Source organism: Phytophthora sojae (assembly GCF_000149755.1).
Source record: "Phytophthora sojae unplaced genomic scaffold PHYSOscaffold_9, whole genome shotgun sequence".
NCBI lineage: Eukaryota > Oomycota > Peronosporomycetes > Peronosporales > Peronosporaceae > Phytophthora > Phytophthora sojae.
Genome location: NW_009258123.1, coordinates 2,161,497 through 2,188,921, shown reverse-complemented (window position 1 = coordinate 2,188,921; position 27,425 = coordinate 2,161,497). Strand labels below are relative to the sequence as shown.

At 52.4% G+C, this 27,425-nt stretch overlaps 11 protein-coding genes across 11 annotated transcripts; 4 read left to right on the top strand and 7 right to left on the bottom strand.

Annotated features, from left to right (window-relative positions):
- Positions 1–1,800: 1,800 nt before the first annotated feature.
- On the top strand, positions 1,801–2,478 carry PHYSODRAFT_318461 (hypothetical protein; the record flags this gene model as incomplete). Its single annotated transcript, XM_009536636.1, has 3 exons — positions 1,801–1,842; positions 1,900–2,013; positions 2,083–2,478. 3 exons carry the CDS (start codon positions 1,801–1,803, stop codon positions 2,476–2,478), a joined length of 552 nt encoding a protein of 183 aa, XP_009534931.1.
- A 203-nt stretch (positions 2,479–2,681) lies between these two features.
- Positions 2,682–2,903, top strand: PHYSODRAFT_523033 (hypothetical protein; the record flags this gene model as incomplete). The annotated part of the gene is made up of 1 exon (XM_009536635.1): positions 2,682–2,903. The coding sequence occupies one exon, from the start codon at positions 2,682–2,684 to the stop codon at positions 2,901–2,903; it is 222 nt and encodes a 73-aa protein (XP_009534930.1).
- Positions 2,904–6,703: 3,800 nt separating this feature from the next.
- Positions 6,704–7,733, top strand: PHYSODRAFT_260578 (hypothetical protein; the record flags this gene model as incomplete). Its single annotated transcript, XM_009536634.1, has 4 exons — positions 6,704–6,769; positions 6,841–7,296; positions 7,336–7,431; positions 7,674–7,733. 4 exons carry the CDS (start codon positions 6,704–6,706, stop codon positions 7,731–7,733), a joined length of 678 nt encoding a protein of 225 aa, XP_009534929.1.
- A 3,441-nt stretch (positions 7,734–11,174) lies between these two features.
- Positions 11,175–12,046, bottom strand: PHYSODRAFT_523394 (hypothetical protein; the record flags this gene model as incomplete). Its single annotated transcript, XM_009536633.1, has 3 exons — positions 11,175–11,529; positions 11,572–11,693; positions 11,771–12,046. Coding segments are annotated over 3 exons (753 nt in total), but the record flags the coding sequence as incomplete, so codon positions are not given.
- On the bottom strand, positions 12,018–12,329 carry PHYSODRAFT_521770 (hypothetical protein; the record flags this gene model as incomplete). The annotated part of the gene is made up of 1 exon (XM_009536632.1): positions 12,018–12,329. One exon carries the CDS (start codon positions 12,327–12,329, stop codon positions 12,018–12,020), a length of 312 nt encoding a protein of 103 aa, XP_009534927.1.
- Positions 12,330–12,681: 352 nt separating this feature from the next.
- On the bottom strand, positions 12,682–15,120 carry PHYSODRAFT_338757 (hypothetical protein; the record flags this gene model as incomplete). Its single annotated transcript, XM_009536631.1, has 1 exon — positions 12,682–15,120. One exon carries the CDS (start codon positions 15,118–15,120, stop codon positions 12,682–12,684), a length of 2,439 nt encoding a protein of 812 aa, XP_009534926.1.
- Positions 15,121–15,542: 422 nt separating this feature from the next.
- PHYSODRAFT_523672 (hypothetical protein) lies at positions 15,543–17,080 on the top strand (the record flags this gene model as incomplete). Its single annotated transcript, XM_009536630.1, has 5 exons — positions 15,543–15,673; positions 15,750–15,930; positions 16,031–16,529; positions 16,605–16,877; positions 17,022–17,080. The coding sequence occupies 5 exons, from the start codon at positions 15,543–15,545 to the stop codon at positions 17,078–17,080; spliced, it is 1,143 nt and encodes a 380-aa protein (XP_009534925.1).
- Positions 17,081–17,293: 213 nt separating this feature from the next.
- On the bottom strand, positions 17,294–18,892 carry PHYSODRAFT_522693 (hypothetical protein; the record flags this gene model as incomplete). The annotated part of the gene is made up of 1 exon (XM_009536629.1): positions 17,294–18,892. One exon carries the CDS (start codon positions 18,890–18,892, stop codon positions 17,294–17,296), a length of 1,599 nt encoding a protein of 532 aa, XP_009534924.1.
- Positions 18,893–20,316: 1,424 nt separating this feature from the next.
- Positions 20,317–20,604, bottom strand: PHYSODRAFT_522553 (hypothetical protein; the record flags this gene model as incomplete). The annotated part of the gene is made up of 1 exon (XM_009536628.1): positions 20,317–20,604. The coding sequence occupies one exon, from the start codon at positions 20,602–20,604 to the stop codon at positions 20,317–20,319; it is 288 nt and encodes a 95-aa protein (XP_009534923.1).
- A 311-nt stretch (positions 20,605–20,915) lies between these two features.
- PHYSODRAFT_305356 (hypothetical protein) lies at positions 20,916–22,220 on the bottom strand (the record flags this gene model as incomplete). Its single annotated transcript, XM_009536627.1, has 2 exons — positions 20,916–21,154; positions 21,665–22,220. 2 exons carry the CDS (start codon positions 22,218–22,220, stop codon positions 20,916–20,918), a joined length of 795 nt encoding a protein of 264 aa, XP_009534922.1.
- Positions 22,221–23,631: 1,411 nt separating this feature from the next.
- On the bottom strand, positions 23,632–23,868 carry PHYSODRAFT_523109 (hypothetical protein; the record flags this gene model as incomplete). Its single annotated transcript, XM_009536626.1, has 1 exon — positions 23,632–23,868. One exon carries the CDS (start codon positions 23,866–23,868, stop codon positions 23,632–23,634), a length of 237 nt encoding a protein of 78 aa, XP_009534921.1.
- Between the last annotated feature and the right edge of the window lie 3,557 nt (positions 23,869–27,425).

The following is a 27,425-nucleotide window of genomic DNA, read 5'->3' as shown; positions in this document are numbered from 1 at the left end:
TCTGTCCACCCTACACAGCCAAGATGGTGCCAATTCTTCGGAAAGCTTTCAATAGAGTGAATGGCCGTGATGGCTTTAAGGGCGAGTTCCAAAGCGTTTCATTGGATAGAGCGGAGGATGTAGCACGCTTCGGGAGTGTGATCAGCTCGTCCGCTAGCTCCTCGATCTCGGCGAGCAAGATTCGAAGCGTCGTCGCCAGCTCAATGGAAGTTTCCGGACGTGACTGTAGAGCTACGACCCGCTTATCGCATGTCCAGGAAGGTGAAGAAGATGAAGAAGATGAGGAGGACGAGGAGGATGCCCCACCAATGATGAGCTCGCTGGACTGGAACAACATGTATATGTGGTCGGACCTCGGTGCTGTCCGCCATTCACTGCACTTCAGCCCAGGTGAGCACGTTGACTGGAAGAACTTAAATCTAAAGCACACGCAGCAACAAACGAGCATCCGTTTGGCTCGAACCTGCTTCGCCAAGGGGGCGATGAGGTCTGCGCATGCCATGTATGACTGCAAGATGGAGAAGCGCCTCGTTGCTAAAATTTACTTTGGAAAAGCTGCCCTAAAGATGGCAAAGTCGAAGCATTCACTGCAGAATGACGTCAAGATGCAGATTGTGGCCAAGCGACTCGCGACCGAGTTTTCGCTGTCCGAAGAGATTGAGAACGGTGTGGACTTCATCTCGACTTGTTGGTACGAGATCAAGAACCCTACCGCAGCGGGGTTGAGCTCGTCGATGTCCATGTTCACTGCTGAGCCGTACATCGGCGGTGAGTACAAGAAGTACAACAACAACAATGGCTGGACTAGCGACGACGGCCTGAATCTGAGTGAGACAGCGCAAGCTTTCAGCCACTTCACGTGGCAAAAGACGTACGGAAAGCTCATGGTGGTGGATCTTCAGGGCGTCGGGTGCATCTTCACGGACCCGCAGATCCATTCGAAAAATAGGGACAAATTCGGCTGCGGGAACTTGTCGGACGCTGGGATGACCGCGTTCTTTGCCACCCACGAGTGCAACTCCGTCTGCAGGGCTCTTAAGTTGAACCCAGTGAAGAAAACGGAGTCGGATGCAACAACCGAGGAGCCGAAGGAGAGGGTGGCGAACAAGTCGATGACGTGCAGTTGTCCACTGTGTGGGGAGATTACTAATGTGCTGCACAGCGAGTTCATTGCAGCGTACCGAGGTGGACGCGAGGTGTACTGTAAATCGTGCGTTTCCAAGTCGAAGAAAACCGTGCGACGCAAGTGCAGCACGTGCAAGAGGAAATTCGAGTATTCGCCGTACTGGTACTCGATGAAAGGTATGGATATTCCGACGAACTGCAAGAGCTGCGAAGCGGCCGCCGCCACGACCAGCACTGAGTGATTCCAAGTATCGCACCAGTTCGATGCAGACGGAGAATGGTGCAACTTTTCATTTTTTTTTTGTTTAACGTGATAATCCCTCGTTTTCCTCTTTTTTCAGTTCGAATTTTGGACAATCGCCTGAGATTTGCCCGTGGCGAGTGCTGGTTGGTTGTTTAGTCTTCGCGATGTTCACGTCAGTGGGAAGGCGACGTCATCGTGCGACTTACGTCTGCATACCACTGACGCGATCAGCAGCTTTTGTGAGATCGTGCGCCTTTCACCAGACAACGAGAGATCGCCCACAATCCTATTCGACTCCGACCGCGCAAGCACTGGCACTCACTACGATGGACGAGCAGCTGATTGTCAAAAACTCGTTTAACGAGTCTTTCGTGACCGTCGAGGGGCTTCAAGGCGATGCGGAGCAACACGTTGAGCCGGACCCCCGCCCCATGGAGGAAGTCCGCGAGTTACTGAAGCTGATCCTCCCAGTGGTACGTGACGGCAAGGGAAGTTATCCATGGACTACGCATCTAACGCCATCATTCCAGACAGGAACCACCGTCCTCGAGTTCCTCCCGGGCTTCGTCTCCGTCCTTTTGGCCAGCAACATGGAAGGTCCCAACTCGCAGCACTACGTGGACGCCGCTACAATCTCCGTCATGGTAAGTAAACCTTACCGTTTTGATACACCTGAGCCTTGACTTGAGCTAACGCGTTGTCTTTGGTTGTAGCTACTGAACGTCACGGCGCAGTCGCTTGGTCTGGGTCTTGCGTCGGCCCTTGATACGCTGTGCTCCCAAGCGTACGGAGCCAAGAGACTCGACAAGATCGGGGTCTACTTCCAGACTGGTGTGTTGGTTCTCGCTATAGCGCTCGTCCCCATGCTCGTGGTCAACTCGTTCGCCGAGCCGATTCTCGGTTGGCTTGGCCAGAATGCCGACGTCACCTACTTGACGCGGGACTTCTCCCGCTTGATGTTGACCGGACTGCCGTTCCTCTTCCTCTACGAACTCGTGCGCAAGGTGATGCAAGCGCAGAACATCGTCAAGCCTCTCGTCGCCATCGCAGTGATCGGGAACCTCGTCAATCTCGCTGCTGGCTACGTGTTCGTGTGCACACCCAGTTGAATTCATGTGGTAAATACAATTCTTTTTCCTGCTTTTGCTGTTGGTCACCACCACGCGCGAGGCATGCTCGGTCGTCATTGATGGTGCAGGGTACACCTGGTACAGTGTACTTCTTGAGTCTTGAACTTGTTGCGCTCTGGTGTGGCAGGTGCTGAATCACTTTCCAATTCGAAGCTCCAGTCAAGCACCCGTCGCAAAGCACCATGAAGTTCGCTGTCGTCGCTGCACTCGCCTCACAGCTGATCGTCGGCATCTCCGCCCAAGAGGGCTCCAACGGCTGTGCCCATTTTGACTGCCCCCTCCCTCCGAGCTTCCCGCTTATCTGCGCAAGTAATGGCGTCACGAACCGGAACAACTGCGAGTTCGAGTTTGAGAACTGCGAAGTGGACTGTGGGCAGCTGCGCCCGGGGTTAGGGCGGGATTGAAAAACAATCTCACCGTTCCGAAAGGGGGGGGCAATGGGTCAGGTTACCTCTACTGTACAAGTAACTACACTACACTTGCAGGTTGGCTCTAAGACGAGTACGATACGTACACAGCTCTGTCATAGTCGAGCAACAGCACCATCAACACGGTGTATGCCCTGCATCGCGTCGCTCATGTAGAGACTCAGCAACGCGTTCGTTAACGGCTATCAGCACCCAGAATCATCATGGTAAGCCCAGTACAACGCTTGAGTACAGGCTCAGCCGATTTGTCTGCAATAACCGCATCGACACGGTTGTACTTTAGTCAGCCCTACGATCAGCTGCGAACACCTGCAACTGCACCAACACGGTACACACGGCGTGTTCGCTCTGTATACCGTTTGAGTACAGGCTCAATGAATCGGTCAACAGCACTAACGCCACCACAAGTATTTAAGTAATGCACATGCTACGTGGGTCGCAGCACTCAGGCGAGCAGACAACACGGGCTCGCTCAGGGGTCAAGTTAAAGCAATCCGGTACGTCAGCACGTCACAGAAGTGGCACGCTGTCAAGCGCGACTTTTGAGCAACAACCATCAACAACACTGCCGCCATGAAGTCGCCGTACGATGCACGATACTTGAGCGCAAGCTAGCGTGTTGCTGCTAACAACAACTGTGAGGCAGTCGTACAGGCTAAGAGCCTACGCCAGGGCAAAATCTTTGTACATACACTGTGTGCAGGCGAATACGATCACCCTCCGCCCAATGCCAGGCTCAGCGCGTCGTAGCCATACCAGCTCAACACGCTGAATCACCTTTTTACAGCGCTCAGCATCGGCACCATGGTCGATATGCGCGGCACAGTCATCCAAAAACCGGCTATATACGCGCTATCCCCCCCAAGCAGCGGGTCAAGGGAGCACTGCATGAAAAAAGATTAAAATCTAGTGTAAAAGGGATGACGACCGTGTATGATACAAAAACGGATGGGAGCCAAGTGCAAATCAATAAAGGGATGAATGCCTCGTGTGGGCTCATTAAAAAGCTCGCCGCGCTCACTCAGGCATGTAGCTACGAGGGCTTTGGAGGATATTATAATATAATATTATTTGCCCCTAGTGTTAGACGTCATTGCGACCCCCAGGTGCGTACATACGCACCCCGCAGAACATTTTCTTGCAACCCGCCCACCAGACCCCGGGGCTGGAAGAGCGCGAAACAGGTCATTGACAGGTCAGGTCATGTTAGGTCATGCAAGAAACCCATGCTTTAAAGTATTACGTCGCTGCATGTGGCGATACCATCCGGAAGCTCATTAGTGAGCCAAAGATATCCCTCTTGTACAGTAACGCATAAACCGATTTCATCGCACCAAGTATTGTTGTCTTTTCAAAAAAAATACTACAGTACGTTGCTCACAAGTGCATGCCTCAAGCTAGGGGCTTCCAGTGTCGTGATACGTGGATTTCTGACTTGAGTCACGGTCAGTTCCTACCTCGACCAGCATAATTACCTCGGTCAGCATAAATACCTCAGTTGGCGTAGTTACCTCAGTTGCCGTATTTAGCTCGACCAGCATACAGTTACCTTGGCCAACGTAAATACCTTGGTCGTGTAGTTACCTCGGTCGGCGTAATTGAATGGAATCTACCTTGGACTGTGTACAAGGAGGCTTGTTTTGTGACTATGGAGGTGAAGAGGAGTCTTGGCAAGAAAGCAATGCTGAGACAGCAAGGTCTTTTACGGATTAACGACGCCGCAGCTACCGACTCGTCAGTGGCGTGGCCACGTCTGCTGGCGACAATACTCTAGCATGGCCTTCGAGCGCGTCGTGAAGGTTGCACACAAGGTCATCCTGGAGGAGGATGCTTTGGTAAACTCAGCGAATGTGGGGGTGTCGGGACAAATCAGTGGTACTATGACCACGCGCTCTGGTTGGAGATCGAACTCGCGGTCGAATCGCTGTGTGATATCGAAGTTGTTAAAGCGCTGAGGCTTGTCGTCGCTGCTGCCTGCGTCTTTTCGCTGCTGCCTGCGTCTTTTTCGCTGCTGGTGCTGAGGTGGTATCTGCTGGTGCAAGACTGGTATTTGTGGTCCGTCACTGTCATAGCGAGACAGGAGTTGGTACCGACGGGGAGTGGTGTCATCCTGGGGCTTCGTGACGAGACGAGGCGACGTGCGGGGCTCCAGCTTGGTGGCTAGCGAACATCACTTTAGAATTTTTATTTTTATGTTTGCGGTTACCGCTGATATCGCTCCGGGCGAGCACTGCATCGAACTCCGCTGACCAGTCCGCTCACTTACCCGGCGGCTACGGCAATCGTCCCTACGTCTTCGTCTCCGTCCAAATTTCATACAACATGCATCCTAAGTAAGTATCTGATCAAAACCGTCTCTACTGATGTTCTCGCTCTAGCGTGGTGGGTCACACATGAGCTTGCCCTTGCTCCTCCAATGTTGTCCAACGAGGATCGTGATCCTCCTCCGCTCGGGCCACTTCCTGTCGTCTTAACTGCCAGTTCGCATGCCACCGCTCGACGTACCGAGCGAACATCGCCTTGGAAGAGGCCTACAGCTACTCCGATTGAGAGCACGATGCTGTCGAGGAGGTGGACCAGCGGCAACCCTCTACTGGTACTTCATGCAAATGCAAGGCATGCTACGACGACGCATGGCAGCCGTATACGAGTTTATAGTTAGTCGCACCAGTGCTAATTCGATTATCTGGCGTTTTGGAGATCTGCAATGGCATTGCGTCTGCGTACTGACTTGACGACAGAATAATTGTATGTGATAGAGTCTACATGTATCACATCGGGGATATACTATGTGTATTAATATCAACCGCAGGACCAACACTTAACGACAAATATTTTATGTTGTTGCCTATGATCAGGTTAAACGTGTGGTGCGGACACTTAACGACAAATATTTTATGTTGTTGCCTATGATCAGGTTAAACGTGTGGTGCGGATCGCCTGAGATTTACCCGTGACGAGTGCTGGTTGGTTGTTTAGTATTCGCGATGTTCACGTCAGTGGGAAGACGACGTCATCTTGCGACTTACGTCTGCATACCACTGGCGCGATCAGTAGCTTTTGTGAGATCGTGCGCCTTTCGCAAGACTACATACCGATAGGTAGACCAGACCGCCCACAATCCTATCCGCCTTCTAGCACGCAAGCGCCTACGATGGACGAGCAGCTCATCGTCAATAACTCGCTCAACGAGTCTTTTCAAAAGACACAAAAGACTATTTTGTGGCTGTCCAAGGCGATGCGGAGCAACACGTTGAGCCGGACCCACGCCTCAGGATTAAGCTTATTTCCGCTACTAAAAAGGATGGAATCCGCTACTCCGCTAAAATCGGATACTATAAATAGAAACGAGTACATGGTGCTTAGAAACGGTAGTGAGGAGCGCAGCCGCAGCAAACCCGCGCCGTATTTGCGGAGGCGGGCCCAGCGACGAGCATTCCAGCGAACGGACCCGTTGCCGCATACTCGGAGTTAGTTTTCTTGATGCGGGGGTCTGGGGTGCAACCCCCAGTACACTTAGGGAAGCACTTTACATGGCTCCATATATTTCCATCCTGTTTCTTAATCGCACATAAACCGCGAATAGTAGCGGATTGCATCTCACCTAACCTATTTAATTTTTTCCATCCGTTTTTGTATAGCAAGTAAGCCGCACCCCACGCCCCATGGAGGAAGTCCTCCCAGTGGTAAGTGATTGCAAGTGCACTTCTCTGTTGACTATAGACATGCATATATGACCAATGCATTCAGACCTCCCGGGCTTCGTCTCCGTCCTAATGGCCGGCAACATGGAAGGCCCCAACTCGCAGCACTACGTGGACGCCGCCACAATCTCCGTCATGGTAAGTACACTTGCCGATTGCTACATCCCTGAGCCTTTTAAGTTGATCTAACGCGTTGTCTTTGGTTGTAGCTGCTGAACGTCACGGCGCAGTCGCTTGGTCTGGGTCTTGCGTCGGCCCTCGACACGCTTTGCTCCCAAGCGTACGGAGCCAAACGACTTGGCAAGATCGGGGTCTACTTCCAGACTGGTGTGTTGGTTCTCACTGTGGCGCTCGTTCCCATGCTCGTGGTCAACTCGTTCGCCGAGCCGAAGCTCGGTTGGCTTGGCCAGAATGCCGACGTCACCTACTTGACGCGGGACTTCTCCCGCTTGATGTTGCCCGGACTGCCGTTCCTCTTTCTCTACGAACTCGTGCGCAAGGTGATGCAAGCGCAAAACATCGTCAAGCCTCTCGTCGCCATCGCAGTGATCGGGAACCTCGTCAGCCTCGCTGCTGGCTACGGCCTGGCGTACCACACGTCGCTGGGCTTCAACGGCATCGCAGTCGGACGCTCACTGGGTAACATGACGCTCTCACTGCTCCTGGTACCGTACTTCATGTGGCGACCCCATCACCTTTGACAGTGGTGGGGCCACGGATGGAATCTCAAGGCTGCCAAGAGCTACGTCCCGCTGTTCCTACATATCGGACTGCCGGGTATGGTCATGATGGCTGTGGAGGTTTGTGTTGCACTCCTCGGGGCTCGGCCAGCCGGGTGCAAACTTGGAGAAGCGTGGAGGTCGAGGCGAGGCGGAGGTAGAGAGGCTTGTAGAGGAAGTAGACGGAGTTGGATGCGATTGGAGACTTGATGACTTGAGAGGAAATGTGAGAATGATTCATTTTTGTTTGGAGTCTGCTAAGGAAGCGAGAAAACCTTCAGCACTACCAGGACATGTAGGAATCTAGTTACTCATACAAATAGACTGTTACCTACTTGAATCTGCTCAGTCCGGTCCAGGAGCAACTCATCTTGAAGCCATAATTTGAGTCGAGTAAATCTTCGACCTCCGGACCGATGAGAAAATGCAACATTCTCCCCCGCTAAAGCTGACGAACACGCTGTCTATCTTTGAGTCAGCAAGTAGTTGTCGCCAATGGACAACGTGCTTCACGTCACGTTCACGAAGCCAGGTGTTTTCGTCCTCAGGCAAACCTTGCCACTTGATTAGCCGCTCCCGTTGACGGTTGAATTGACGTTTCTTGAGGAGTGCTTCGACCACGTGATACTCCTCTTCGTCGAGAGCCACCGGGAAGTTCTTCGCAGCAGGGCGGCGATCAAAATGTGCGACCGGTGCGGGGTAGTGCTCCAGCAATTCCACGTTGAACACGGGTGGAGGCGCTTCATTGACGCCGGTAGATCTAGTAGAGCTGCATTTTCGTTGATCATTTCGAGAATCTTGAACGGGCCGATCTTGCGGGGTGCCAGCTTCTGCTTCTCCGATGTTTTGGCGAGTGTGACGTGCCGAATCACCATTTTTGAACTGATCGTTGCTGCGGCTGCGGTCATAGTTGTCCTTTGCGCGTCCCTGTGATTCCAGGAGCTGCTGTCGGGCTGCATCGACAAATTTCCTGCGCTCGTCAATAAATTGCACCGCGAATTCAGCTGGGGATTTCGCCAGTTCGGTCGGATTGACACGAAACAATTCAGCCGGATGCCGAATGCGACGCCCTGTGTCGATCTCGAACGGAGAGAACCCTGTAGCCTTCTTTTTCGGTGTCGAGTGCGCCAGTTCAATGGTTCCGAGGTGTTTTACCCAGTCTTTGCGTGGTAAGCCGTCATGCACCGAAGTGAATCAGCTAGTACGCGGTTCTACCGCTCGGTTTGCCCATCCGCTTGGGCCCTGTGAGCGACCGTCATCCGCAGCTGGACCCCGAGCAACCGCATCAATTCCTGCCAAAACTCGCCTGTGATTTTCGGGTCACGATCACTTACTATGGCGCGTGGGAGGCCATGGTGGCGCACCACCGAGTCGAAAAAGACGCGAGCAGCCTGCGTTCCGTCGGCTGTAATCACAGTGGGTGCGTACTTAGGTCGCTTCGAGAGTAGGCAAATAGCAGTCTGGATGCAGTCAAAGCCTTCGGATTCTGGCAATCCGGTCACGTAGTCGAGCCCAAGGACTTCCCAAGACTCACTTGGCACGTCGAGAGGAATCATGCGCCCATTGCGTTTCTTGCTGCTTGTCTTGTACCGCAGACACGTGAGGCAACTTGAGACATAGTCCTTGACATCGCGACGAAGCTGGGGCCAGAAGTACCATTGCGAAACTCGAGAAAGTGTCCGGTCCTGCCCTGGATGCGCTGCACCAGGTCCGTCGTGACCCTCCACGAGGATTTTCGTCCGCAGCATGTCATCAGCAGGGACACAAAGACGACGCCGAGACTGCTTATCCACCAAAAGCACTAGTCCATCCAGCTTTTCGATAGTTCCAAACTCCAGCTCAGCGGTTTGACCTTCTTGCACTGAAGCATACAGCGCATCCTTGGTGTTGGCCTCAGCAAATTCTTGCTTAGTGTCTTGGCTGAGGGTAACTGTACTGGTATCGAAGGTAACTGCATGAACAGCGACAGGAGATGGAATCACCTCCCCTCCCAACGAAGAAGACGACAGCTCTGGGTCCGATTGTGCGCTCGTCGACTCGCACGGAGTAAATATCACCACGTTCACCTTCATGTCGGAGGTAGCTGCATCTGTACGACGACGAGAACGTGCGTCGGCCACAACGTTCTGTTCACCTCGAACGTGTTTCAGCTCGAAGTCAAACTGACTGAAGTAGTCTAGTCACCGCGCCAAACGCCCAGAGACGCGAGGGTGGGAGAGAAACCATCGACAAGGTGAATTGTCGGTAAATACGGTAAAGCGTGCGCCATACACGTAGTGACGCCACTTTTTCAGGGCAAGCAAGATTGCAAACGGCTCTTTCTCATGCGGTGGCCAGTTGAGTTCACCCTTGCAGAGTTTCTTCGAGTAAAACGCCACGGGGTGGTCGTCTCCATTCACAACCTGTGAGAGAACTCCACCACAGCAATAGCCCGAGGTATCTGTCGTGATGCAGAACGACATGGAGAAGTCGGGAAGGCGCAAAACGGGGGCAACCTGCAATGCGGCCTTAATTGCTGTAAAGGCAGCGTCTTGTTCCTCGTTCCAGTACCCACCAGAGTCCTTTTTCACCAAGTTGCTGAGAGGCATGGCAAGCTTGGCGAAATCTCGAACAAAGCGGCGATAGTATCCGACCAGACCGAGAAAACTTTGTAGTTCCTTCACGTTCTGCGGCGCGGACCACTGTTGAATTGCCTCCGTCTTCTTCGAGTCGACATCGAGACCTTTAGCCGAGATTGTGTGACCCAAGAAGTCGATGGTCACTTGGCCGAACTCGCATTTCGCAAGGCGCACGTAGAGCTGCTGCTCCTGGGGTACCTCAAATACTTGGCGCAAATGTTGCTCGTGCTCGCCCGCGGTGTGTGAGAACACGCAAATATCGTCGAGGTATACTACGACGAAGTCGAATCTGTCGAACAGCGAGCGCATCAAGCGAGACCAGATCCCAGGCATTCCGCTACACCCCATCGGAGCCACGCACCATTGGTAGGTCTCGTTGCGTGTACGAAACGCTGTGTAGGGTCTGCTGGCTGGCTTCACTCTCATTTGGTGGTATCCTTGTGCGAGATCGAGCGTAGAGAAGAAGACTGCACCACTCATTCGGTCGAACAGCTCATCGATGTGCGGTATCGGGATTTTAGGCACAAGTGTCTGGCTGTTGAGAAATCTGTAGTCCACCACCCAGCGAATTGGCTGTGTGGGATCACCAGCTAATGCTTTTATCCATTCCGACTTCGTTGGAGCTCTTCCAGTCGCGGGGTTTTTCTTCGGCACTCCGAACACATTTGACACCCACGGAGAGTTAGATAGCTCAATCCACTCTTTCTCCAGCATATCAGCGACGAAGATGTCGAGGGCCTCCTGCTCCGTTTTTGATTGACGAAATAGAGCGCGGTTCTGCGGCATCGCTCCAGGCTTCAGCGCGATCTCAAACTCCACGGCACGTTGTGGAGGGAGCCCAGCGGGTAGCGTCTCTGGTACAACGTCGTGGAACTCATTGGGAATTGACTCCACATATCGAGGCCACGTCGACTTCAGCTGCAATGGTTTCACCTTGACGTAGAATGCACGCTGCAAGTCTGGAATTGCTTCGAACCCAAACGGTGACCACAGAGGGAGGTCTGGCATCCCCATTTTCTGTGGAGGCCTGCACTCATCGACTTCGAGAGGGACCTCCTTGTACGCGGCCGACAGATTCAACACGGAAAAGGAAAACGTGGGTGTGATCAACGGAACGTCCACCGTAATCTCGTGCGTAGCCCAGTCGATCCGAGGATTGAATTGAGTCAACCACGGGTTTCCGAGGATAACGTCGTGACTGGCAAGCAGATCAAACTCGGTGAGGATGACGTCAAGAAATCGCTGCTGGTCCAGCGTAACCTCGCCCACCCCTTCTTTCACTACGACATTCTCTAGGCGGGCACCATCAAAGCCTTCAATGTTGACCTTGCGCTCTATCAGTTGTCCAGTCAGGTAACCTGGTCGAATCAAATTGGTGTCAGCGCCGCTGTCAATCAGGGCACGAGCCAACTTGCCGTTGATAACCACATTCTTTCGAAGCAGCTCCCCTTGGCGCGACTTGCCAGGGTCATTTGCGCCGATGCGAGCCATGTTGAAGTGAATCACTCTGGTCGCATGAATGCTGTCAGCGGCTTCAGCAGGCGACACGTGACTGGAAGGGCTTGAAGTCATCTGCGAGACGTATACGCGCCTGTTAGCCGACGCGTTGCCGCGTTTTGGGCAGCGATTGAGCATGTGCCCTGCTTGTTTACAATAGAAGCAGAGACGTTTGCGACGACACTCCTCGCGTGACACCTGCACTGTGCCAATTTCCGTGGGCTCTGGCTGGTTATTCTGCTGCGGATATCTCGGACGTGCGAAGCGAGCTTGCGGGCGTCCTCGCTGTGCCCAGCGGCTGGTACCTTCGTTGCGATCGGGATAATTGTTTGGGTGCGAGCGCTCATACTGCTGAGCGACAGCCATAGCGTCCGAAACTGTTTGGCACCGGCAATAAATGACTTCTTCTCTTGTCTTCTGCACGAGGCCCTGTACGAACCATCTAAGTCGCCCATACCTCGAATCTGCGAGAGCAATTGTCGAAATTGAGCGATATAATCATCCAGGTCGGAACATGTTCGTTGTCGCAGCTGCTGTAGGCCACTTGGGTCACTATCCAGGGGAGTGACCGATGTAGCCATCCCGGAATAGTGATAGGGTCACTATTCTATGTAATCCCGTTACACTGGTGATCGTTATGAAATTCTTATCGCTGCCGAACCACCAGATATGCATCCAGGGGGCTAGCCGCGGAGCTGGTAGACAGGAAGTGGTCACGTAGTGTCGGATACGGACCATGCGAGCGTGTTCGGCGCGTTTCCTCTCCTCACCAAGGCGCCGTCGCAGATCTTTGACAGCATCCAGCATTCGCTGACGGGTCTCCGACATCATGCATAACACCACCAGCTGCCTGGGGTCAGTCATGTGGACGCGGTGCCGGCGCACAGGGAGGCGTCGACGTTCTGCCGGGTGTGCGGAAGTGATTGAACGAGAGTTCGCGGCTTTTCGTATCGAAAGATATCGAGATTATTTTGTGATATTTGTCCAGATCTAATGTGCCTCATTTCTGTGTCATACAATCTCCCATATAGTTTTAATGAACGGGACACATTGAGTCGACCAGACTAACCGTTTAATGCAGGTTTTGGACGTCGGAATTTTGACCGAAAATTTAATGCGGATAAAACTTATAAAACTGTTATTAAAGGGGGCATCAAACCGACCGTGATTAAACCGTTTTATGTAGGTTTTGGAAGGCGCCCAATGGTCTATGAGCTTATAATGGGGCACCGAAAGGATCAAATCCTGGAATGGGAAACCGAAAGTCACCTCGGAAGTTAAAGGATACCCGCATCTGTGGCTTCTTGCTGGACGAGTACATCGAAACCACAGGCACCAATCTGTATGCTGGGTTCGTGACTGCGATGCCGAAGCTGGTCGAAATTTCAGATGAAGTTGAAGAATCCGCTGCCGACAATACTCCTCCCCCTGCAGTAGTTGTTCGGCGTAGCGGTAGTGTAACATCCCCGTTGAGGTAGAAGCGCAACTGAGGAACGGCCAAGTCCTGGTCGATGGTGCAGCCGATAGTGTCACCAGCTCGAAAACTTGGCACTCCCGACTTTGAAACCCCATTAGCATGTAGCATACCCATGTCAAGACCGCCATCAGCCTGCCAAGTTACACCGTAGCTGCGTCCATCATCGCTTGGCGAAATCCCCGGCACCACAGACCCAGTGTCATGTTGTTTAGACACTTTACTACTTGGAGAAGAGGGTAAGGAGCTTGCGTCGGGCTCTGCCGCTGCCGCGTTTGAGCCACGAGGTACCTCCCATCCAATCAGCAGGCTTTCACCGTCTCCGCCAAAGACATCAATGGTCACCTCAAACATCCACTTGCCTGACTCTCCTTGACGTCGCTCCTTCGTCGCGTGTACAGTGCAGTATCGTTGCGAGGCTTCCAGTTGCAACACACAGTCTTCAGCCGCGAAGCTCACGTATTGCTCGATATCCGTACTATCCATCTTCACGCAAGCAAATTCTCGACGCCGAGTGAACTCCTGCGATAGAATATCTTGAAAATCTTCCAGAGCCGCAGCAAAGCGATCAAACTCAGCGTCGAGGATCACAGTCTGAGAATCGTCATCTTGATCCTGGCCAATTTGGTTGTCGGACGTGTACGCAGTCTCGTAGTTGGAAGCCTTACCGGTAAGTTTCTTGGCAACAGCGTACCGGCGTGCAGCTCGAAGTCGATCGTTTGTGAGCCCCGCTAGGAACCTCCCGAACTCGATTCTCCGAGTGTGAAGTTCGCGCGTCACCAAATCCTGGTGGAGGAAGCTCGCTCCGAAGGTGGCAACCTCTCGAAGGTCCTTGGTTGTCGCCTCCTTGAGCATTGCGAGTATTGTCGTCTCCGCTACCATTTTGCTGGTCAGTTCGCGGCGAAGTACAAATTGCGGGAGCTTGTTCTCTTCGCTGATGTAGCGCACCAGTGCACGTCTCAACGGATCTGCATGCAAGTCTTCCGCGAGAATGAGCAGACGCAGGAGATACTCACTCGTGCCGAAGATCCGCTCCACCTGCAGGGACGTATTCATGATGAGGCGCTCAAGTCCGTGCCATCCATTGCTGTCACACTTTTTCTGGAGTGCCATCACTTCTCGCTGCATGATCTTCACCTTCTCGCTCAGCACAGTCTTCTGTTCCTCATATTTAGCGTTGATCTTCGCGCGTTCATGGTTCAGTAGGGCTGCATGCATCTGACGAATATGCTGGAGATCGGCCTCAAGCGTCTTCTCCAATTGATTTTGAATGGTCTCGAGCTCTTGTACCTGCATCTGCTCGAGCCTCTCCGCTTGCTTGAGTCGCAAAGTCTCGAAGATCGATCGAAGTTGCTGCGAGAACTGCTGCTTGATGCGGTTCGCCTCCACTTGCTGCTGTCTTTGAAGCGCCAATCGCTCAACAAGTTGCGGGTCCTTCGCGTAGAGAATGAGACGATCAAAGATCGGCTGCTCGAAGTGGTTGAAGACCGAGATGGAGTCGTAGCGAGGTGCCGTGTCCGTGATTATCAGCTTCTCGTTCAGCGTCTGCGCCGCGTACAACGTGAAGGCCTGGTGCGACGCCGTTGTTTCGCCTTCCACCTGACGCCGGAACAAGTCGTCGATCACCTTGCAGCAACGACGGAGCTCCGCTCTCGAGACCGAGCGCGAGTATTTGGGGAAGTTCCGACCGGACACTTCCACCGCCAGCATCTCAGACGCCTCTTGCTGGTACTTGTCGAGGTCGTACATCATCTGGAAGAGTTGGGTCTCGCACGACGTCCTCGTGCTCTCGAGGAGAGGCTGGTACTCCGGTAAAATCCCTGATCCTGCGTTGGTCGTGTACTGAGCTTCCTTGGCGATACTAACAGCTTTCAGGTACAAAACGAACAAAGCTCGGAACTCGGGCGCCTGCAGTTTCTGGAGTCTCGCTTCCAACTCTTGCGAGTCTCTCGTGACGCTAAACTCTCGATGGAAGGCAGCGGAGAGTCCCGTCACGTCCAGCTTCGGATGAAAGCACCGTAGCTTCACGAGCAGAAGGTCTTCGGATACCGTGACGAAGTCTTCGGCGCTGAAGAGCTCCTCCACATCGCTGTCGCTTTCGTCGCTGTCCCAGTCGTAGAAGATGTCAGCCGGTGGGAACGAGGAGATAGAAGGAGCCAGGGAAGCTCGTGACTGGAACATCGCGTCGAGCTCGCGTTCCGAGTTGGTTGATGCTGTGTATGTTGAATTCTGCTCAAGCGTCGTTCTGGTGACGGTTTCTTGGACGATTCATCTCTTGCTATTCCTTCAGTAGACATCACGTAAATTGCCACGCCGATTGCCTTAAGCATACTACAGAATTATAGCACCAGTGCATGGAACCCTTGCGCTAGTATGGCACTGGCATCGAGGCGATGCAGGCTGTCAGCCCCCATACACAAGCACTTTCATGGTGGGGGGGGGGGGGGCGTTGAACCGTTTCTTGATCGAAAGTGCTCGCTATTTCCGTGGGTTCTGATGACACCGTGGTTGCATTTATCCAAAGACAAGACTTCGTTAGTCCCCGTCTCGCTGTCGCATTCACCTGCGCTAGAACTTGGACTGTACTGCGTGATTTGAGTCCGATGAACCAAGAAGATGTGGAGGTCTTCTCCAAGGAGACCTTCTTGACGTCGGTCAAGCGGATCTCAGAGTCCGGTGCAGGCAACCGGAATGCGCAGAACTCCAACACAATCGTCATCGAGGAAGCGCCAGCGTACGACTCCCAGTCTTACCTTTTGCAACTTGTCGTAGTCTCACGTTTGATCGTTTCTTGTACTTCATGATCGCAGCATGGCATTAGTTCGTGAGAAGCACGCACAGCTTCACGATGTTGTTGGCTCTTTATCCGAGAAAATCAGCGCAGTGCTGGCTCGACAGGAGCGAGATTTCTTGGCTGCGTATCGAGCGCACATGTACAACGTCCCGAAGGAGCTGCACGAAATGTGTGAGAAAATTCACCGGAACGAGACTGTGGAGAACAAGTCCGAGAAGATCAAGAAGATCGAAGACGAGCGCGACTGATACCGGAAGGAGGCGCTGCGACTGGATGCCTTCACGACAACACCTCAAGTACATGAAAGAAAACTTGGAGGCGATCGAAGAGGACCGGAACTGGCTCGAGAAGCAGCTCAAGGCGTGCAAAAAGCAGAATAAACTGCTTCGTGCCGAACTTGATGTTCGTCTCGCCGTGCCTGGAAACAATTCTGGGTCGGATTCTGGTGGAGTCTTCCCTCCTTTCGACACACAGAGTAGGTCAGGCTCCAAAATGCAAAAGCATCGAAGCTCGCAAGATCCGATATCCGCCGCAGCACCAACAGTAGGAGCTCATGGTTTACCCCATTTGAATCTGGACGTTGCTTCAACGGGGCAGACGGCGATGTTGGCAGAAGAGCGAGAGGAAAAACTCAAAAAGCAGATCCACGCCTTGAAACGGGAGCTGCAGCATAAATCAAACGAGCTCACAACGATCAAAAGGCAGCAACGCCTGCTGAGGCGAGATGGGGGTACCGGACAATCGCTTCTTGAGCGGTTTTTCCTGCAATGTGTTGACTCGGTGAAGGAGGAAGTGGGTCGAAGACGCGATTGTGGGCCAAACTCCCTAGTTGATAGGAAGGGGGCAGCACAACGGGGTGCACGCTTGCCAGCACCCGGGGACAAACCTCGCCAACCAAGATTCGACGTTGAGCTGGATGACTTCACACCAAATGACCGCGTACGACTAATCGAACGTTTGTTAGCTCACGACGAGGTGCTCACCTTCCTGTACAATCACCTGTTCCCGTCTGAGAAAGCTTCAGCAGTTAACATGGATAGGCTGGAAATCAGCTGGAGCTCGCAGCCATCCGGACGTGGCGCACAAAGAGATGAAATTCCATTCCCGGTACTGCAGGCTTCAGCGAGTCTTCCCGATACATCAAGTTCATTTGCGAGTTTCGAAGCCACCAGCAGCGGCAAGAGGTCGAATCCAGAAGGACAGTCTGAGTCTGGACAGAGCGACGTAATCGAAGAGGGAAATCGAGCGACGACGCCTGTGGGGAGTGGGGCCGCTGCAGTGTCAGCAGTTCGAAGTGGATCCCTGTCGCTGGACCTTTTCACCAAGGAATACTTGAAATCAGTGTAAGTCTCTCCATGATTCTCCTTTCGTAGCTGCAAACTCACCTCTTCGCCTTCGCTTGTTTCATCCAGCAAACCAGCATTCAATGAATAACTACCACACTCCGCATGAATACACCGTCACCCGCACATCTGTTATTCATGAATTGTTTTCTATGTATCAACAACGCTCACCCGCCCACACTGCTTGTGAACTCAAGCCGATGGAAGTGAATCGGAGTTAGTTCTGCCCGTTCAGGACAACCTGCTTAAAAGTACTGTCCTCACGAGCGGCAAGCTCGTTAAAGGTTCCCTGCTCCACCACACGGCCATCCGAGATCACGGCTATGCGGTCAGCGCTCTTGATAGTCGATAGTCTGTGTGCCACCAGAATAACCGTACGGCCCTGCTTAGCGCGGTCCACGGCATCTTGCACAAGTCTCTCACTCTCTGGGTCCAGAGCTGACGTAGCCTCATCAAGGATGAGGATCTTGGGGCGCTTTACCAGCGCACGAGCAATGGCTACGCGCTGCTTCTGGCCACCCGAAAGAGCTTGGCCACGCTCACCAACAATCGTGTCGTATCCGTTAGGGAAAGACATGATGAAATCGTGAGCGTTCGCAGTCTTTGCTGCGTGGATAACATCCTCCAGTGTCGCTTCCTGGCCCTCAGAGCAGCCGTAGGCAATGTTATCCCTGATTGAGCACGCAAAAAGTGGCGGTTCCTGAGGAACCGCACCCATAAGACCGCGCAGCTCCGCCGGGTTGAGAGTCGAAATGTCTGCTCCATCCAAAGTGATCTTTCCGCCGCAGCCAACCTGGTCCAACTCGTAGAAACGTGCAAGAAGTGACGTGACCGAAGACTTACCACAGCCGCTCGGACCAACAAGCGCCAGGGTCTCATTAGGTAGCACCTCCAAGTTCAGGTCACGGAAAATCTGCGAGTCGGGACGGGTAGGGTATGCAAACGCAACGTCCTGGAACCGAATGTGACCCGTGAACGGCATCGGTAATGGTGCCCAACCTCCCTCTGGTGCTCGAATCTTCGGTTGGCGTTGAAGCAGCTCGAAGACACGCGAGGAGGCTCCGATGCCCTTCATCAACTCGGCATAAAATGAAGAAAGGCCAGCGAACGAGAATCCAACATACAGCGTATACAGCAAGAACGAAGTGAGGTCGCCGCTGGTGAGCACTCCATCCACAACCATTTGACCTCCGTATCCAAGAACACCCAACATGCTCATCTTCACGCCCAAATCCACACCGCCAAAGAACGTGGCGCTAGCGAGCGAGCGCTTCCGAGCCAAAGCCAGCACTTCATCCACCTTACCACGGTGCGCTTCCACCTCATGCGGCTCCTTCGCGAACCACCGCACAACTCGAATATTGCCGAGTTTCTCCTCGGCCACTTCGGTCGCTTCACTCAACTGGGTCTGCACCTTGGTCGTCAGCTTCTTCACATATCGTCCGTAGCTCACAGCACCGAGCGCAATGGGCGGCACCACGGACAGCATGACCATCGCCAGCTTCGGGCACGTGATGAAGATCATGGTGATGCTGCCCAGCGCCTGTCCAGTGCTGCGCAGTCCGCCCGCCACATTGTCACTCAGCACCTTGCCGATCAGCGTCGTGTCCGCGCTCAGCCGGTTCAGCAGCTCGCCCGTGCGCGACGAGTCGAAGAAGCCCAGCTCCTGCCGTAGGATTGACGCGTACGTGTCCTGTCTCAGTCTGTTGGTGATCCTCTCGCCGATCATGTTGCTGGTGTCCACGCGGATGACGTTAGCAATAGAACCAGCAGCGAAGAGCCCTCCCAGCAGCGTCACGACTGTCGGTAGCGGCATGGCGGCGGCGGAGCCCGCCGTGACCACGTCGATGACCTTGCCCATGCCATAGGGCACGCACATGGTGATGAAGGTGGACACGCCCAGAGCCGAGATGGAGATGGCCAGTGGCTTCTTCTCGGGCTTGTACAGCGACAGCAGCCGCTTCACCTCGCCCGCCTTGGCCGACGGAGGCTATGTGCATTAAAGTGGATGTTTACGTTAGATAGGGAAATGAGGTCAATGGGGAGGTTCTACGTGTGATACCTGAGCCGGAGAGGCTGCTTTCTGCTCCTGGTCGTCTGCGGACTTGGACAGAGTGGAAAAGAGCAGCTGGGAGCGTCCGCAGCGCAGAGAACTGGGCCGGATCCGAGCTCGCGCCAGAGACAGCGACGCGCCTTGGAAGCTGCAAGAACGGAGCATTTCGAGACGCGTGAGTAGAGTGAGGAAGGGTGGAAAGTGAGGGAGAGGAGGGGGGACGACGCCGTACCGAGGAAGACGCCGCAGCATCATGAGTGAGGACACGCACACGCCGCCCGCTGCGCTGCCAGCCACACGCGCCACGCACTAAAGTGGAAGTGCGCAAAATGGAGCTGAACGTAAGGTTGCTCAAATTTACCCCGTTACAGTGACTGTGGAGTGACCAAAAAGAAGAGTGATGGTCACTTGAAATAAAATAAATTAATTAATTGTGTAGTAAAGTACATTTAGTATTGCCAAAATTTCGTACTGTCCGGCTACAGATACTGTTTACACAATGTCTGACGACATCAATTTCAAACTCATACATTTGTATATTCATTTTTAAAATTTAAAAATCAATAATTACATTTTATAGTCAACACGCCGTTGCGTTGGTGTGCTCGATGAAGGAGCTACTGTATGCAACGACTCATAAGACCCATTTCATTCATTGACCTAAGCTTAACGTTCAACTGCAGTTCGTACGATCTTACATGCAACGCGCAATTCACCACCAGATACAACAAAAGGCTGCATGTAGTTGGTACACTACTTCGGACCCAACAGAACACCAATGTGGGGAGCTCACAGCGAACGCGAGGACTTGGTCGACATGGACTTGGACGTTTTCGCTCTCGTTTTGGCCGTCTTCGCTTTGCAGCTCTTGCAGTTCGTCGGGGGTTCCATGCCCTGCATAGAGTACCAGGAGGGCGGAAGCGCGAGCTCTCCCTTGCACACACTGCACGCGCGTTGCTCATACTTCTTTCTTTGGCGACGTAGGCTTCGCAGTACACCTCACGGCCCTTCCAGTGCGCTTCGGTGAAGTCACTGTGCAGCACAGTCGTGATCCCACCACACAACGGACAGCTACACGTCATCGACTTGTTGGCAGCCTTCTTGGTCGAGTCTCCATCGGATGTTCGTTCGGCTGTGTCAGCAACCTTGGGTTACTCTCGATCCTGACTTCGAGGATCTCGCTGGCATTAGCCGGAGAGCTTTGCATTACACTCGTGCGTCACGAGGAGGGTGGCAATCCCAGCGTCCGACAAGTTGCCGCAACCAAATTCGTCTCTCTGCTTCGAGTGGATCTGCGGGCCCGTGAAGATGCATTCAACGCCCTGAAGATCCACCACCATCAGCTGTCCGTACGTCTTTTGCCACGTGAAGTGGCTGAATGCTTGCGCAGTCTCACTTAGATTCAGCCCGTCATCGTTGATCCAGCCGTTGTTGTTGTTGTACTCACCCTCGACGTACGGCTCAGTCGTGAACATGAACATCGACGAGCTCTATCCTGCCTTGGCCGGATTCTTAATCTCATACCAACACGTGAAGATAAACCCACGGCATTCTCGACCTTCTCCGAAAGCGAAAACTCGGTAGCTAATTGTTTAGCTACGATTTGCATCTCCACATCGTTCTGAAGTTTCCTCAAAAGACTGACAGTTGCAGCCTTTCCGCAGTAGAACTTCGCCACAAAGTAAACACACACACAGTCATGAAGTACATCACATGGGCAGCGCGCATCGCACCTTTCGCGAAGCACTTAGGCAGGACCGGATTGTCGTTTATTGCTGAGTGTGCTTCAGGTCCAAGCGCTTCCAATCGATGACCTCATTGGGTCTGAGGTGGAGTGAATGGCGAACAGCATCAAGTTTCGGAGATCGATCAACTTCGCTCCAGTCAAGATTTTTTTGTCTTCATCATCTTCCAGTACGTGTGGCAAGCGAGTTGTAAGTCGACCAGTCGGGCCATAGTGGTGGTAGCTGGAAACTCCGAATGCAACTTTCGAGTAGGAGATCACACTTCTTCCTTTGCTCCACCCTAAGGTGCGCGACCAGTTTACCTACTAAAAGATATCGAATTGGGAACTTTGTTTGGTTTGTTTCTTACAGAAGCATAAATAACACGGAAAGAAAAAAAAACTTGATATTTACCACATCGAATGCGACTCGAGGCACGCGCTCAACCGAACGGGGCCCCACCTTCACGCAACAAACTACTACATACCAGCTTCAGCCATCCCACCGGCGGCGGCCTGGCCCGCCACGCCGCCAAACTGGCCACCAGCTCCAAATCGCCCTTGGCCTCCAAGACCCGCGAGTACCCCAGCTCCGAATCCGCCGCCATTCATGCCTCCGAGGCCTCCAAGACCACCAAAGCCACCAGCACCGGCACCAGCGCCAAAGCGTCCTCCGAAGCCGCCCAGTTGGCCGCCGAGGCCGCCTGCTGCTCCAAAGGGACCAGCTCCTCCAAGTCCACCAGCTCCTCCAAGTCCACCAGCTCCTCCAAGTCCACCAGCTCCTCCAAGTCCACCAGCTCCTCCAAGTCCACCAGCTCCGCCAAGACCACCGGCTCCAGCTCCAGCACCACCAAATCCGCCGACACCAGCTGCACCCGCAGCAGCGCCTCCGTTGCGGGACGTCGGCCCGGAAATGCCTGGCGTCGTCGGCGCAGGAGTCACAGGACCACCGTTGCCCAGACCCGTCGTACCCGCGACGCCTCTCGCCCCAGCACCAATGCCCCTGGCGCCATTCATCAACCCAGTTGTGGTCGTGCCGGCCTGGCCAAGTGCAGCAGCGCCATCTCCGAATCCAGCGCTGGGCTGTCCGAAGCCGCCAGCACCTCCAACTCCACCCCCGCCCAGCTGACCGAAGCCACCAGCACCGACACCTCCGACACCCGCGAGACCTCCGCTGAATCCATTGCTAGCACCGCCGCCAAGACCGCCCATTGCGCCGCCCATGCCACCGAGAGCGTTGCCTGCGCCAAATTGCTCGCGGTCACGAGGCATTCGCCCCATGCGCATCGGACCGCGCGGACCTTGGGCTAGAGCGCCGCCGTTGAGCAAGGCGAGCACAGCAATTGCGAGTGTAAGTCGAGTCGCCATGACGGTGGAGAGAGGAGCGTTCTTGGTTTGGTTTGCTGTGGGGTGGTGATCACCGCGAATGTCGGGAGAACACTTGATGCTGAGGTCGAAATTGGAAAGTGAGAGTTCTGCAGGTCGGCATCAACCCCTTCAGCACTAAGATTTAGTTTGGGGTAGGAAGCCATCCACCGTTCAATCCAGGAAGACATGCTGATCGGAACCTCCGAGTCTCTCGTCTGACTACCTCCACATCATCTTCCTTAATTAAGAGCGACACCCGACACAAAACGACCCGACCGCCCATGTATCAAACGCTACTTCCGGTGACTTCTTTCCCTGTGGAAGCCATCGCTGTGGCAAAACAGCGTACACAAGCCCAGCTAATGGAAGAAACCAAGCCTGCCCTGGACGCACGGTTTTAAGAAATACCACAATGCTAACCAATACATTGTGCACAAATAATCATCACGGCAAGTGAACAATTGATCACTCACGGATGTGACGTGTTGCACCTTGAGGCAAGTATAACACGGTAGACTGGGAGCTGGAACTCCCACCAAGAACAACGTGTATTACTGGTTCCTTGGGATGCTAATTGAGAACTGATACTAATCTACTGCCTGCCCTTACCTGCCATTGCTGGCAGCCCAGGAAAGCCAGGCAGCCAATCCCAAGCCCGATCATGGGTATCCAGTAGTGGCGCCTAGTTAAGCTTTGCTAGGATACAGGTTGTGGATTCGCCAACCACCACAACGGAATGGATTCGTTCTACGAGATAATACCATGGTATTCACCTTCTACACCGAGCAATCCACAGAGGAGGACTTTGTTCGCTCGATGGGAATACACTCAGGAAATCCAACTTACACGGAATCTTGGAAGTAGCGTCCACGCAACAGCCTCCCACAGCGAAATTCCCGCGCGCCCCAACAACCTCCTAGGTGTCGATCACTCGAGTGTGCAGCGAGAATTCCTTCGCAAACGTTTATGTCAGGAGGGTAGTCCTGAGGAAACTAAAGACGTCTAAAGGACGCGCAGGGATTCGATCTCCAGCTCCAAGTCCGCCTGTGCCTCTGAACTATCGACGCCGTACAACAGTGTAGATATCAAGCGGCTATCGTTTAGAGAGTTTCGACGAGGTACTAGACAGTATTAGAGTTGACAATCAAGCTTCACGGGCCAATTCAGTGACCATTTCATGAAGCCAGTACTACATAGTAGTACCAGTCAAAGTCGGATCTTTACGGCATCCGCGACGTAGGAAACGTAAACTTGAGAGTGAGGCCTTCTTGCCTTGAATATTTTGTTCGTTAGAATCCCTGCCTACAGGTCCTACTCAAATGTAGTTGCACGAAGAGGAAAGACACACCCTTGAGCGCCGCCGCTCCGATAACGGGGCGATTCAGCCAGAGTTTTGGCAGCCAACTTGACTTTATCTTCCGCCCTCACTCCTGCTGCACGTGCCCTCGTGCAGAACTGTCCACTTGTTACCGCTATTGCAGTTCTCATGGTCGAACACGCACCGATTCTCGTACGTGACGCCGTTGCTTGCGCAAATGAGTGGGGCATTCTCGGGGCATGGAAGCCGGTCACAGGCGGAGGAGCTATCATCGGCGGAGATGCCGACGATCACGAGCGAGGCGAGTACAAAGACGGCAGCGAACTTCATGGTGGAGTACTTCGCGACGGGGGCTTGACTGGCTTCTTGCAAATTTGAAACTGATCAAACCCAACTTTTTTCGGCTTCTGCAGCTCCTGCCGACCAGGCACGCAACACATTCACTATGATTCCGATTGGGATGGGAAGAACTGAAAGGGTGAGTTCCGTGCTAAATGTTTGGCTGACGATATCAAATAGTAACGGTAATTAGGTTTTAGGGCTGAAGCCCGCAGACCACAATCACACACGCAAAGTACGCATACGCTTCCACGCCACCGCCCGGGGCGGGACACCGCCTCGAGAGCTAGAGCCCCCATGGCCATTGCTCGAGTCATTTGGTGGGCGAAACCGATTGCTGGTGACAATCGGTTTCGCTAGGTATAAAGTAACCATAGTGCCCTGAGCTAAAATCTTGGGGCAGCTGGGGCAAAAAATAATGGATTGTGATTGGCCGAGAAGTTATCCTACTTGACTTGTAACACCCCCTAACGAGTACGCCGTCGCATGTGAGTTCGAACCACGCCAGCACACATGTTACATGTGTAGTGTGACATGTATGCCGAAATTTCTACAACGATTGTACAGTACAAATCTCCTCGTACGATGCTACATGTATGCATTCGGGATTGGTAGTGCAAAGCTGTAGCTGATCGAGACCGGGGTGCGAACAAACACCTTTTGGGGTGACAGCAAAACGAGGAGACCGGGGTGCCAACAAACACTTTTTGGGGTCAAAACAAAACGAAATGGGGCGCCAGCAAAACCAAGCGTGCGCCAGCGAAATAAAACCGCCGTTTTGGGGCGCCAGCAAACAGATTTCCGGGCGTCAGCAAAATGGATTTGCTTTTGGTGCGCAACCGGGGCAAGCCCCGAGAGCATAATCGCGCCAGTATCCTAAATGATGATTTGCTCGAATGAGTCGAATTATTCTGCATACCCATACCAGGTTAAATCGACCGAGTCGACTTATAGTGCATTCCCAATTAGGGTTTACTCGACACTGTCGAGTTAAAGTGCATTTTCCAGTGCTGCTGCTTCATCTTCAACTTCACTGCAGTTCCAATGTAGTTTTTTTTCGGTTGAGCCGGCGTATCGTGCATTATTAGTCGCGACATTCCAACGAGGGTCAGCTCACGATGGATTGCTGGATAACTTAGCATTTCAACTCTATGCGGGTTGATGAAACGGACTAGTTCGCACAGGTTTACAAAATCGCCACTTGAAAAAACGATTTACTCATTAACCAACACTCCCTTTTCACAAATATTGTATAAATGAAAGTCAACAGGTGTATGCGAAGTTTTAATAGGACGGAGTTATGGCGTAGTTGCTGTAACAAGTATTACCAGCTTGATATGTATGAAGCCTACCACACCACGAAGAAGGGGAGTCGAAACCCAAAAACGAAAACAATTATCCGGTTAACGCATAAAAAAAGTAGCATGAAGAGTAAGTAAGTAAGTCTAAGTTTACCGCGCGAGAGTTTTTTCTCTTTAACAAAGCATTAATGCATCTGACGTAGATCGAGTTCGCGATGAACTCAGCCGCACGTTGCATTTCTCGGCAGAGTTGAAGAAATAGTATATAATATTACTTAGGGTATTATTCAAATCACTGACAATTGAGTAAATTTGCAGGATAATTTCCAGTTCATGAAACCACTGGCACAGCCAAACCACCGCTGCTATTGCTCGAACAGTGAACATATCGTCGTAGGTTACGATTAAGCAGGCATTCACACTCTTTGATAAGAGCTAAAATATCTATATACTCACCTTTTGGCTTTGTACGGTCATATTTGTTTTGTAAGTATTTTGCAATACGCCTTGGCGAAGGCTGCAAATGACGTGGTTGCCCGACTGATCGATGCGTACATCATTATGGATCAACTGTATGAAGGCACTCACAATTAATATAGCGGGCCACAACATCATTTATTTCATCTTCAAAATCATCTAACACTTGATCTAGCTACTGCGGTAGCCGTCATTGCCTCAATTCCATTGTATTAGTATCGTGCAAGCCAACCTAGAGGAATGATCTAGACTACTGCACTTGGATCGTGGATATATATATATATATATATATATATATATATATATATATATATATTAAGAAGCAACATCGAACAGTTCTGTGATCTTCTAACGTAGATCATGATTGACTTGGATTAATGGAAATATTGCAGTAGACACGCCAGTATTTGTACGTTGTGCAAGTTCACTGATATACCTACCGGCACTGTGCCGAGGCAATTTAATGTGTCCAAGATGTTATGTAAACCGCGCTAGCTTGCTTATTCTGTTTAGTTTTTTTATATTTCAAGATTTTTTAGGAGCAGCGAACCTCTAGTTATGGCATGTAAAACTAGCAGATACACGTGGCGCCTTAGCTGCACTTACGAATTAAATGTTGCTTCTACGACAACATTAAGCTCGTGCACCCGACAGTATACCACCACAATAGCGACTATATTTTTATCCGGTTATCGGTAGCACGTTGCAGTATGCAGGTCGATAGAGCTACCAGACACATCTTCCTAATGGTGAAGACGTTAGCCCCCTGAGCAGCGAGTTGTACTATGGCATGTCATGGCAGTGGTTAAGACCCACATATTGATGCGAAGCTTCATACACATATATGCCGACACTACCTAGCTGTACCACAAATGCTTCTGTATGAACACATACGAGGGGATACACTGAGTTATTATACCGGATTCGCATTACCTCGCGCCGAGTTATTTAGAGCCTATCTCACAACCTCAGTCACGCATCGATTTATCCGGCATTTGGCGGCTTCATGTCTACAGATGTGGCCTACAGCTAGACCGGCCGGCCGACTTAACTATAAATATGATACTTCAATTGAGCAGGATATCAATCTAGCAAACTCAAGAAGCTCAACCGGCGCTTCCTCGTCTATCTCCACGCTCGACTTCATATGAATATTGTCGACTTAACCTGCATCTTGAATGCAGATTTACTCGACAATGTCGACTTAACCTGCATTGTGAATGCAAGTTTGCTTGACCGGTTGGCTTAATATCAATACGCCCGACGTAACTGACATCTTAGATGCCAGCTTAGATTTTTTTACATTGAACGTAGTGCGAAACACATGCAACTGGCGGTGAATGCATAACTGGGGGCAGTTGCTGTAAGAGGGGTTATGTACGCCTGTGTTCGTATTTTGCTGGCGCCCTGTTTTGTTTTTTGCTGGCGCTATTGAGGACGCGTTACTTTTACCAAACGATACAGTAGCTACACCACCACAAATCTGTGGCAGCACCACAAAGCTCGGGAAAACACCAAACAGTGCCGTGAATACACCATAGATTTGCTAAATAGGGGCATATATTGGGAATCCCTTGGCTTACTTTTTGGGAGGGATTTTCCAGGTTCGACTCAGCAAGAAAATGACCAAAATATAAGCTAAAACTGGGTAGGGGGGTGTCGGACCTTGCTCAACAAATACATCGTACTTAGAGAAAAATCAACACGATGCAGCCCCCTTCCCGGTGTGGTGGCGAAGCCGAGAGGGCGAAGCAGGAAGGGCTACGTCTC